The 12,510-nt window shown below is 41.4% G+C and overlaps 1 protein-coding gene across 2 annotated transcripts in view; it reads left to right on the forward strand.

Moving 5' to 3' along the window:
* The window catches only part of LOC143285714 (uncharacterized), a 32,189-nt gene extending 20,403 nt beyond the window's left edge, over positions 1-11,786 (forward strand). For both annotated transcript variants that reach the window (XM_076593118.1, XM_076593119.1), the window contains exons 4-7: positions 16-129; positions 1,292-1,363; positions 9,556-9,727; positions 11,474-11,786. In XM_076593118.1, the coding sequence (XP_076449233.1) occupies positions 16-129; positions 1,292-1,363; positions 9,556-9,727; positions 11,474-11,776 (661 nt within the window). In that variant the 3' untranslated portion in view covers positions 11,777-11,786. The remainder of the gene's footprint in view (positions 1-15; positions 130-1,291; positions 1,364-9,555; positions 9,728-11,473) is intronic.
* The last annotated feature ends 724 nt before the right edge of the window (positions 11,787-12,510 follow it).

The raw sequence follows: 12,510 nt of genomic DNA on the forward strand, positions 1-12,510 counted from the left end.
TTATGTATGTTGCAGTGACATGCGGCAAATCGGTTATGACTGCCGTGACAGCAGGTCAATGGGGAACCGCATCGTCTGCTTTGATCTGGGGCTGCTGCCGGCACAAAACTGTGTGGTCTACTCCTTTGGGTCCGTGCAGCTTTCCTCTTATGGCCCTTTAAAATACATGCCATTTTATAACTTCCTTGCTCTTATTGTATCGAAAAGGGGGGTGGGGGGTGAACAAAGCCGCTGTGTTGTATTCTTGCTGGTGTGTGTTTAGCTTTATATATGTGCAGAGTTGCGGTAATGTCCAGTTTTAGCAACCTAAATTCCGGGAGCATGGTATATCTATTTTATCATTCGATTCAATCTTTGCCACGTTTTGTGTGCGTTGGGTTATGGGCTGAGAGACTGTGGTGAGAGTGACGACCCGGTGGATGCACAATTCAATTTCCATTTGGATGATTAAAGATGCAGTGTATTATATTGTACTGACTGGTATAGAATAGAATAGAATATGTTTTTATTACCAAGTGTACTGGGGTCACAAGGAATATTGGGGGGAGGTGGGGGGGGGGGGGGGGGGTACGGCATAAAAGGTACAAACATAAATCGAAAATCATACACAAACACAGATGCAGCAGAATTTAGGACACATACATGTGCATATCAGTATGAGAAGTTGTGTACACACAAACACACACACACACACACACACACACACACACACACACACACACACACACACACACACATTGTAATGTATCGCATCGTGTGCTGTGTCCTGCTTTGTGTATTCCTTCGGGCCAGTGCCTGTTTTCTGACAATTTGCAAGCTAATTTGGGTCATTTGCTTTCATTGAAAACAAAAAGTTGGCATATGTTCATTTTGAAGTTCTGTTTAAATAGAGGTGAAAATATGGACAGTTGTTTTGGTGGTGATTTTCAAGAAAATAATGTCGGCATCATCATTTGAACTGCTAGTGATGGCAGTAGAAACAACAGCAGCAGTAGTAGTAGCAGCAGCAGCTGTAGCAGTAGCAATAGCAACAACAGTAGTGGTAACAGTATCAGTAGCAGCAATAGTGATCGCACGGATACTAGCTGTAGAAGCAGCAGCAGCAGTGTCTGTAGAAGTAGTATTGTACTTAATATTCTGGCTGTTCCCTTATCGTGTTTCTGTTGTGTGGCGTTACGTTGCTGTTGGTTTTGCTCCTGTTATTGTGACTGGTAATGTGTTACCTGTCAGGGGTGTCTCTGGTCACTTATTGCCACCTTGATTGAAAGATGAGAAAACTATTCTTTTTCAGGATTGACTTTGACTTCAGTTTTGATGACGCCATGGCTGACTATGGCTGCACGGTGTATTCTTTTGACCCCAGGTAACTGTATGTGCACCATGGTGGGCGTGCTGTGTGCCCCCCCATCTCTCTCTCTCTCTCTCTCACACACACACACACACACACACACACACACACACACACACACAAATCGCAAATCTGTTATTAGTTTATGTTGTTTCAATTCTGTTTTTTTTTTCTTTCTGTTCCATTAAAACAAATTGCACCATTTTGTTCTGATTAGTACCTACTATGTCACCAGAGCTCTTCAGCTAATGAATTAAACATTTCAGTGTTCAGTAATTAGTGTTCACACACACATATAGACAAACACACATACACAGACAAACACGCACACACACACATACACGAGCGCGCACGCGGGTGCACACACGCATCATGACACTACACTACATTTTTCTACACTACACTGCACTGCACTACTCTATACACTCCACTCCACTACAGTACAGTACAATACAATACTTCCATGTTGAACCAGTTGGAAATTACAAAGACATTCACTGGTATTGTTTTACCCAGTCAATCACGGTGCTGACCCTCATATACTTTAGTTACACCCACCACACTGGTTAGAAATAAATACCATGAGGGTCTCCAAAGAAATTGACTGTGTATAGATAAATGACACTATGGACATCATTGTGATTGGCTGGGTGTATATAACTGACAGGAGGGACTTCGTTGTGATTGGCAGGGTGTAAATAACTGACAGGAGGGACTTCGTTGTGATTGGCAGGGTGTAAATAACTGATAGGAGGGACTTCGTTGTGATTGGCAGGGTGTAAATAACTGACAGGAGGGACTTCGTTGTGATTGGCAGGGTGTAAATAACTGACAGGAGGGACTTCGTTGTGATTGGCAGGGTGTAAATAACTGATAGGAGGGACTTCGTTGTGATTGGCTGGGTGTAAGTAACTGGTAGGAGGGACTTCGTTGTGATTGGCTGGGTGTAAGTAAGTAACATAAGTGTCTTCATTGTGATTGGCTGGGTAAAAGTAATTGACGTTGAGAGTCTTCATTGTGATTGGTAAAAAATAGTTGCCATGAAAGTGTTCAATGTAAGTGGCTAGGTGTAAGTAAATGACACGGGGCGGGGGAGGGGGAAAACTGGTTTGTTGTAAACAGTCAGATGAATTATGACATGACGGACTTCCCTGACTGGGTATGATATAAATGACATGAGAGTCTTCATTGTGATTTGCGAAAATGAAATACATTTTAATTAATGACATTCTTTGTGACTGGCTGAAACTAAATCAAAGACACAAGGGTCTTTTCAGTGATTGGCTGGGTAGAAATAGGGTGATATTCTGGGGATGTGAGTATAGTGTGAAGGATAAATTTCCTCGCTTCCCACTGCTTTACCTCGATATATCACTTGATGTACATAGGTACTGCCGCTAATTGTGAATGTAACTTTCTACACTGAATCATCACCAAAAATCGAAATGTGGTAAAGAGGGAGAAATATTATACAACAATGACAATAACTATGGTTCTTACATAAAAGACAGACAACACTGCGAGTTGTATGCCTTTGTTTTCCTGTTTATAAATGCACCGCGGCCTTCTGTTCTTTTACTTAGAGGCTGAAGACAGTGTGGGTGGTCATTTTGTGTTTATCTTCACAAGCCATTGTTTTGTCCAGCCTTCAAGAACGTTCAGCGCCTGGTGCAGTCTGTAGTTAGCTGTTGTGAGGTGTTCCTCCGAGCACCAATATCGTCAGCATGTATGACTCCATAAATTTTGCGTGGCAGATCTCTGATGATGTCGTTGATGAAAATCATGAACAAGGTTGCGGCACTTCTCTCAGTGTTTCCTTACGACTGCACGCTCCATTCGCATGGGCTTTCCTGTTGTTCAGGCACTGGACGTTCCATTGATACAAAGAGCAAGTCACACCGCTCATTTTTCCTACACCTTGTCAAAAGCCGTTTTCATGTCTGTCCACATCGCCATAGTATGCTGTTTGTATTGAAAGCCATCCTATATCTTCTGGGCAATGTAGGTCACCTGGTCCCTAGTGGAACGGTGGTGCCTGAAGCCTGCCTGCTCTGGAGTGATGATAGTATTCTTCTCCAGGTGCCATTCCAGTCATGTGTTGATCATTCACTCCATGAGCTTTCCAACACAACTGGTAAGGCTGATGGGAAGGTAACTGTCTGCTTTTGTTCGGTCCTTGCCCTTCTTGTCAATGGGCACTATATCAGCTTCTCGCCAGTTCTGTGGAACATGCCCGTTTTTCCATTTATTAGTATTGTTATTGTTCATTTGAAAATTTATTTGATTTTATTACATTGCATAGAAAAAGAGAAACACATTTAGCGAACAGTAGAAAACAATAGAAATAGCAGACAACACTGTTGCATTAGAAACTGGTCCCAGCATGCAATGGACGTTAATATGCATATTATGTGGAAAATATCGACCTAGGTAATGTCATAGATAGGTACATTATCATTATGATTATTATTATTATTATTATTATTATTATTGTTGTTGTTGTTGTTGTTGTTGAAGTTGTCCTTGTCGTCTTCACCATCATCATCATTACTGTTGATACGTCACCAGATTAATAAATTATACCATTCTTTTCTCTCGTCTTTTGTTTGCTTGTTCAGTGTCATGCTCACCATGTTTTGTTTGTTTGTTCAGTGTCATGCTCACCATGTTTTGTTTGCTTGTTCAGAGTCATGCTCACCATGTTTTGTTTGTTTATTCAGTGCCGTGTTCACCGTGTTTTGTTTGTTTGTTCAGTGCCGTGTTCACCGTGTTTTGTTTGTTTGTTCAGTGCCGTGTTCACTGTGTTTTGTTTGTTCAGTGCCATGTTCACCGTGTTTTGTTTGTTTGTTCAGTGCCGTGTTCACCATGTTTTGTTTGTTCAGTGCCGTGTTCACCGTGTTTTGTTTGTTCAGTGCCATGTTCACTGTGTTTTGTTTGTTCAGTGCCATGCTCACCATGTTTTGTTTGTTCAGTGCCGTGTTCACCATGTTTTGTTTGTTCAGTGCCGTGTTCACCGTGTTTTGTTTGTTCAGTGCCATGTTCACTGTGTTTTGTTTGTTCAGTGCCATGTTCACCATGTTTTGTTTGTTCAGTGCCGTGTTCACCGTGTTTTGTTTGTTCAGTGCCATGTTCACTGTGTTTTGTTTGTTCAGTGCCATGTTCACCATGTTTTGTTTGTTCAGTGCCGTGTTCACCATGTTTTGTTTGTTCAGTGCCGTGTTCACTGTGTTTTGTTTGTTCAGTGCTGTGTTCACCATGTTTTGTTTGTACAGTGCCGTGTTCACTGTGTTTTGTTTGTTTGTTCAGTATTGTGTTCACCGTGTTTTTTTTGTTTTTTGTTTTTGTTCAGTGCCGTGTTCACCGTGTTTTGTTTGTTCAGTGCCGTGTTCACCATGTTTTATTTGTTCAGTGGCGTGTTCACCATGTTTTATTTGTTCAGTGCTGTGTTCACTGTGTTTTGTTTGTTTGTTCAGTGCTACGTTCACTGTGTTTTGTTTGTTCAGTGCCGTGTTCACCATGTTTTATCTGTTCAGTGCCGTGTTCACCGTGTTTTGTTTGTTTTTGTTTGTTCAGTGCTGTGTTCACCGTGTTTTGTTTGTTCAGTGCTGTGTTCACCGTGTTTTGTTTGTTTTTGTTTGTTCAGTTTGCAATTTATTTGTGTTATTACATTGCATAAAGAGAAACCATTTAGACAGTAGAAACAATAGATAGCATGACAACACGTTGCATTTGAACTGGTCCTCATGAATGACTTCATGCCATAGTGAAAATATCGACCTGTAGTCATAGATGTCATTATCATTATTATTATTATTATTTTATTTGTGTTGTTGTTCCGTTGTTTTGTTTTGTTAAGTTGTCTTGTCGTTCACCATCGTCATCATCTTATGTTTCGTCACATTATAAATATACCATCTTTTCTCTCGTCTTTTGTTTGCTTGTTCAGTGTCGTTCACCATGTTTTGTTTGTTTTCAGTGCCGTTGTTCACCGTGTTTTGTTTGTTTGTACAGTGCCGTGTTCACCGTGTTTGTTTGTTGTTCAGTGCCGTGTTCACCGGTTTTGTTTGTTCAGTGCCTGTTCACCGTGTTTTGTTTGTTTGTCAGTGTCATGTTCACTGTGTTTTGTTTGTTCAGTGCATGTTCACCGTGTTTTGTTTGTTCAGTGCCATGTTCACCGTGTTTTTTTTGTTGTTTGTTCAGTGCCATCTTCACCGTGTTTTGTTTGTTCAGTGCCATGTTCACCGTGTTTTGTTTGTTCAGTGCCATGTTCACCAAGTTTTGTTTGTTCAGTGCCATGTTCACCAAGTTTTGTTTGTTCAGTGCTGTGTTCACCTTTTTTGTTGGTTTGTTCAGTGCCGTGTTCACTGTGTTTTGTTTGTTTGTTCAGTGCCGTGTTCACCGTGATTTGTTTGTTTGTACAGTTGCCGTGTTCACCATGTTTTGTTTGTTCAGTGCTATGTTCACCATGTTTTGTTAGTTCAGTGCCATGTTCACCGTGTTTTGTTTGTTTGTACAGTTGCCGTGTTCACCATGTTTTGTTTGTTCAGTGCCATGTTCACCGTGTTTTGTTTGTTCAGTGCTATGTTCACCGTGTTTTGTTTGTTCAGTGCTATGTTCACCATATTTTGTTTGTTTGTTCAGTGCCGTGTTCACCGTGTTTTGTTTGTTTGTTCAGTGCCGTGTTCACCGTGTTTTGTTTGTTTGTTCAGTGCTGTGTTCACCATGTTTTGTTTGTTCAGTGCCGTGTTCACCGTGTTTTGTTTGTTCATTGCTGTGTTCACCGTGTTTTGTTTGTTCAGTGCTGTGTTCACCGTGTTTTGTTTGTTCAGTGCTGTGTTCACCGTGTTTTGTTTGTTCATTGCTGTGTTCACTGTGTTTTGTTTGTTCATTGCTGTGTTCACCGTGTTTTGTTTGTTCAGTGCCGTGTTCACCGTGTTTTGTTTGTTCAGTGCCGTGTTCACCGTTTGTTCATTGCTGTGTTCACTGTGTTTTGTTTGTTCAGTGCCGTGTTCACCATGTTTTGTTTGTTCAGTGCTGTGTTCACCATGTTTTGTTTGTTCAGTGCCGTGTTCACCGTGTTTTGTTTGTTCAGTGCCGTGTTCACCGTGTTTTGTTTGTTCATTGCTGTGTTCACCATGTTTTATTTGTTCAGTGCCGTGTTCACCGTGTTTTGTTTGTTCTGTGCCGTGTTCACCGTGTTTTGTTTGTTCATTGCTGTGTTCACCATGTTTTATTTGTTCAGTGCCGTGTTCACCGTGTTTTGTTTGTTTGTTCAGTGCCGTGTTCACCGTGTTTTGTTTGTTTGTTCAGTGCTACGTTCACTGTGTTTTGTTTGTTCAGTGCTGTGTTCACCATGTTTTATTTGTTCAGTGCCGTGTTCACCATGTTTTATTTGTTCAGTGCTGTGTTCACTGTGTTTTGTTTGTTTGTTCAGTGCTACGTTCACTGTGTTTTGTTTGTTCAGTGCCGTGTTCACCATGTTTTATCTGTTCAGTGCCGTGTTCACCGTGTTTTGTTTGTTTGTTCAGTGCTGTGTTCACCATGTTTTGTTTGTTCAGTGCTGTGTTCACCGTGTTTTGTTTGTTTGTTCAGTGCTGTGTTCACCGTGTTTTGTTTGTTCAGTGCCGTGTTCACCGTGTTTTGTTTGTTCAGTGCCGTGTTCACCGTGTTTTGTTTGTTCAGTGCTGTGTTCACCATGTTTTGTTTGTTCAGTGCTGTGTTCACTGTGTTTTGTTTGTTCAGTGCTGTGTTCACCGTGTTTTGTTTGTTCATTGCTGTGTTCACTGTGTTTTGTTTGTTCATTGCTGTGTTCACCGTGTTTTGTTTGTTCAGTGCCGTGTTCACCGTATTTTGTTTGTTCAGTGCCGTGTTCACCGTGTTTTATTTGTTCAGTGCCGTGTTCACCGTGTTTTGTTTGTTCAGTGCCGTGTTCACCATGTTTTATTTGTTCAGTGCCGTGTTCACCATGTTTTGTTTGTTCAGTGCTGTGTTCACCATGTTTTGTTTGTTCAGTGCCGTGTTCACCGTGTTTTGTTTGTTCAGTGCCGTGTTCACCGTGTTTTGTTTGTTCATTGCTGTGTTCACCATGTTTTATTTGTTCAGTGCCGTGTTCACCGTGTTTTGTTTGTTCTGTGCCGTGTTCACCGTGTTTTGTTTGTTCATTGCTGTGTTCACCATGTTTTATTTGTTCAGTGCCGTGTTCACTGCGTTTTCTTTGTTTGTTCAGTGCCGTGTTCACCGTGTTTTGTTTGTTTGTTCAGTGCTACGTTCACTGTGTTTTGTTTGTTCAGTGCCGTGTTCACCGTGTTTTGTTTGTTCAGTGCTGTGTTCACCGTGTTTTGTTTGTTCAGTGCTATGTTCACCATGTTTTATTTGTTCAGTGCTGTGTTCACTGTGTTTTGTTTGTTTGTTCAGTGCTACGTTCACTGTGTTTTGTTTGTTCAGTGCTGTGTTCACCATGTTTTATTTGTTCAGTGCCGTGTTCACCATGTTTTATTTGTTCAGTGCTGTGTTCACTGTGTTTTGTTTGTTTGTTCAGTGCTACGTTCACTGTGTTTTGTTTGTTCAGTGCCGTGTTCACCATGTTTTATCTGTTCAGTGCCGTGTTCACCGTGTTTTGTTTGTTTTTGTTTGTTCAGTGCTGTGTTCACCGTGTTTTGTTTGTTTGTTCAGTGCCATGTTCACTGTGTTTTGTTTGTTCAGTGCTGTGTTCACCGTGTTTTGTTTGTTTGTTCAGTGCCGTGTTCACCGTGTTTTGTTTGTTTTTGTTTGTTCAGTGCTGTGTTCACCGTGTTTTGTTTGTTCAGTGCTGTGTTCACCGTGTTTTGTTTGTTCAGTGCTGTGTTCACCTTTTTTTTGGTTTGTTCAGTGCCGTGTTCACTGCGTTTTCTTTGTTTGTTCAGTGCCGTGTTCACCGTGTTTTGTTTGTTTGTTCAGTGCTATGTTCACCGTGTTTTGTTTGTTCAGTGCCGTGTTCACCGTGTTTTGTTTGTTCAGTGCCGTGTTCACCGTGTTTTGTTTGTTCAGTGCCGTGTTCACCGTGTTTTGTTTGTTTGTTCAGTGCTATGTTCACCGTGTTTTGTTTGTTCAGTGCCGTGTTCACCGTATTTTGTTTGTTCAGTGCCATGTTCACTGTGTTTTGTTTGTTTGTTCAGTGCTATATTCACCGTGTTTTGTTTGTTCAGTGCCGTGTTCACCGTGTTTTGTTTGTTCAGTGCCGTGTTCACCGTGTTTTGTTTGTTCAGTGCTGTGTTCACCGTGTTTTGTTTGTTCAGTGCCATCTTCACTGTGTTTTGTTTGTTCAGTGCCGTGTTCACCGTGTTTTGTTTGTTCATTGCTGTGTTCACCGTGTTTTGTTTGTTCAGTGCCATCTTCACTGTGTTTGTTCAGTGCCGTGTTCACCGTGTTTTGTTTGTTCAGTGCCGTGTTCACCGTGTTTTGTTTAGTGCCGTGTTCACCGTGTTTTGTTTGTTCAGTGCCGTGTTCACCGTGTTTTGTTTGTTCATTGTTGTGTTCACTGTGTTTTGTTTGTTCAGTGCCGTGTTCACCGTGTTTTGTTTGTTCAGTGCCGTGTTCACCGTGTTTTGTTTAGTGCCGTGTTCACCGTGTTTTGTTTGTTCAGTGCCGTGTTCACCGTGTTTTGTTTGTTCATTGTTGTGTTCACTGTGTTTTGTTTGTTCAGTGCTGTGTTCACCGTGTTTTGTTTGTTCAGTGCCATCTTCACTGTTGTTTGTTCAGTTGCCGTGTTCACCGTGTTTTGTTTGTTCAGTGGCGTGTTCACCGTGTTTTGTTTGTTCAGTGCCGTGTTCACCGTGTTTTGTTTGTTCAGTGCCATCTTCACTGTTGTTTGTTCAGTTGCTGTGTTCACCGTGTTTTGTTTGTTCAGTGGCGTGTTCACCGTGTTTTGTTTAGTGCCGTGTTCACCGTGTTTTGTTTAGTGCCGTGTTCACCGTGTTTTGTTTAGTGCCGTGTTCACCGTGTTTTGTTTGTTCAGTGCCGTGTTCACCGTGTTTTGTTTGTTCATTGTTGTGTTCACTGTGTTTTGTTTGTTCAGTGCCGTGTTCACCGTGTTTTGTTTGTTCAGTGCCGTGTTCACCGTGTTTTGTTTGTTCATTGCTGTGTTCACCATGTTTTGTTTCTTCAGTGCCATGTTCACCGTGTTTTGTTTGTTCAGTGCCGTGTTCACTATGTGGTTTGTTTTCTTTCAGCATGAACGTGTCTGACCACCAGCACGCTGACCGGGTCTTCTTCAGACGGCTGGGTCTGGCCGGCAGGGACACGGACACCTTTGTGCCACGCCTTGACGGATACGTCAAGACCAACACCACCTGGCCCATGCGGCGTTTGTCTTCTATCATGAAACAACTTGGACACCCGCAGGTTGGCGACAGCTTCTGAATATGGAAAAAAATCTATGTTCCAACAACAACATATCTAAGCTGTACGATACTTTGATAACGTCTGTATCAACTTATGGGGCGAAGGTATGGTTGCATTGCCAAATCAAACCGGTGATTCTTTCAAATCAGCGCAACTTTATGACGTCTGCATGTTTCCACATGAAAAATTGCAGATCAAAATCTGTAAGCAAATACTTGTAGTACACATGAAATCTGTGGCGCTTCCTGTATAAGATGAATTAGGCAGATTCCCAGTGAGTTCAAAACGGTATGCCAATTTAAATCTATTACATATTGGATTCACATAATTCATTTATCAGAAACTTCTCTCATCAGAAGAATGTATAGATTCATGCATGTACCAGCAAAAAAGGGTAAAAAATGCAGCATCTTTGTGGTTAATGTTTGTTAGAAAGATACTGGAAATCATAGGTCTTGATCATAGGCGTTGATTACAATTCACGTTCAGCGTACATAAACTAAAATGGGTGTCATCTCAAAAAATAGAAAATGAATATATTAAATACTGGTAAGATAAAAGAGAAAAAACACCAATCTTAATTTTACTGTAAGATTGAAGCAGATTACAAAACTGAAATCTACCTTTTGAACTTATCAGATACAAATCACAGACAAGCTTTAACAAAACTCAGGATAAGCGCACTTGACCTAAAAATTGAAAAGGGAAGATATATAGATATTCCACAAGAAGACAGATTATGTAGCAATTGTAAAATATTGGAAGACGAAATCCGCCTTCTTTATCATTATGGTACATAGCCTTAAAGAGAACAGTTTATAAAAGATATTCAAAACTCGAATAACACAGGAAATATTCTTCGTCAGTTGATGTTGACAGATATGTATAAAAACAAACAAGATTAGGAAAATTTATTAATGAATGCTGCTCCTCTTTATAGAGTTATTTATTTATTTTATTTACCCATTTGTTTGTGTTTTATAAGCTTTAGCGTTTATTATATTAAGATATATTTTGTTTTGTTTTATTTTTTCTCTCTCTTTCACACACACACACACACACACACATACACACACATACAGCGCGCTCACGCTCAACACACATGTGTGGTCTCCCTTGCATCCTTGGTCCTGTCCCCTGGCATAAAGTGCAAAGATAATTGTTCACGATGTGTTCCTTTGGTTTCCATTATTTTCTGACGGTGTATTTTTCTGTTTTATTCCTATTGTTTGCTTCATCCTTCAGTGACAGCATTGGGAAGTCAGTGGATTGTGATTTTTCCCGCTGTGATGGAGAAGAATACTCAGCAGTTGATTCGTGTTTCTGACTCACTTGCCATGGGGGTGACAGTTTATTGTCAAAACCGGGATGTGTCAGGAGACAGGGGACGAAACTGCTGTCGTACCAGGCAGACAACTGAGTGTCCCACGGAGAGGATTTCAATGGCCCCCAGTGGCTGTGATTGAAGGATTTATAGCGTCCCCGAATTTTCATTCTCCCTTTTTCTAGAATTTCAAAATATATATATTTACACATTTAGTATAAATACCGAAGAATAGTTTAGTTGTTACTTGCACTTGTTTTCATTCACTTTCGTGTTGTGCTGACTAACTAACTAACTAACCAGCTAATTAGCTAACAAAATAACTACACACACACACACACACACACACACACACACACACACACACACACACAGAGGTCCATCGGCATCAGGTCCGTGAACTGTGTTGCTGGTTGTGACAGGGCTCACTGACCCTGCTGAAGATCGACATAGAGGGCAGCGAGTGGGACGCGATGGACGCCATCCTGTCTGACGGCCTGCTGCCCTCCATCCCCCAGGTCCTCATCGAGTGGCACCTCTTCACTGACGCCCCGCCCCGCTCCCGCTACGACGACCTCATCGCCACTTACTTCAGCTTCAAGGCCAGGGGCTTCCACAGCTTCCACTGGAACAGCGAGGGTGAGGACCACCACATAGAGAAGATGCGATCGCAGACCGAGACCTCTTGGGCCAACGAGCGCTTTTTGACTCCGATTGATCCTTAGCAATAGGAGAGGGAGGGCTAAAGGGGGTTGGGTTGGGGGGTGATGGTGGGGGTGGGGGGTGCTTATGGCAAATGGTGGGGGTCATGTGAGAGTGAGGAAAGTGTATTTGATTTTCTCATTCATTACCATTATTATTATTATTATTATTATTAGTAGTAGTAGTAGTAGTAGTAGTAGTAGTAGTATACCCCCGAAAGCGGAGTATGGTTGCCGACATGGCGGGGTAAAAACGGTCATACACGTAAGATCTCACTCGTGTATGTATAAGTGAACGTGGAAGTTGCAACGAAAAAGAATAAGAATAAGATTATTATTATCAAAATTGGGAGCAGCAGTAGTAGTGGTAGTTTATATATATATATATGAATTAATTTCTTTATTTAATCATTCGTTGTTGTTGTTTTGATCACAACAGATTTCTGTGTGTGAAGTGCGGACTCCTGTCCCCAGGGAGAGCATGTCACTACACCGTCCTTTTCTTTTAAACTCATTTTGTCTGCAAATGTATTTTGTTTTACTTTCAAAGTGGATTTTTCTTCACATTTTGTTAGGAACATTTCTCTTGATGCCGCGGGTTCTTTTACATGCGCTAAGTGCATGGTACACAGGGGACCTCATCCGGATGACTGATGTTTGGGTCATAAAATTGATATGTGTCTTGATTGTGGCTTTTGATTGTTGACTGGAGAAGGTGGAGAGCTGGGAGAAAGAAGGAAGCTCTGAGAAAGATGGAC

This window comes from Babylonia areolata, chromosome 9, assembly GCF_041734735.1.
Source record: "Babylonia areolata isolate BAREFJ2019XMU chromosome 9, ASM4173473v1, whole genome shotgun sequence".
In the NCBI taxonomy this organism is placed as follows: domain Eukaryota; kingdom Metazoa; phylum Mollusca; class Gastropoda; order Neogastropoda; family Buccinidae; genus Babylonia; species Babylonia areolata.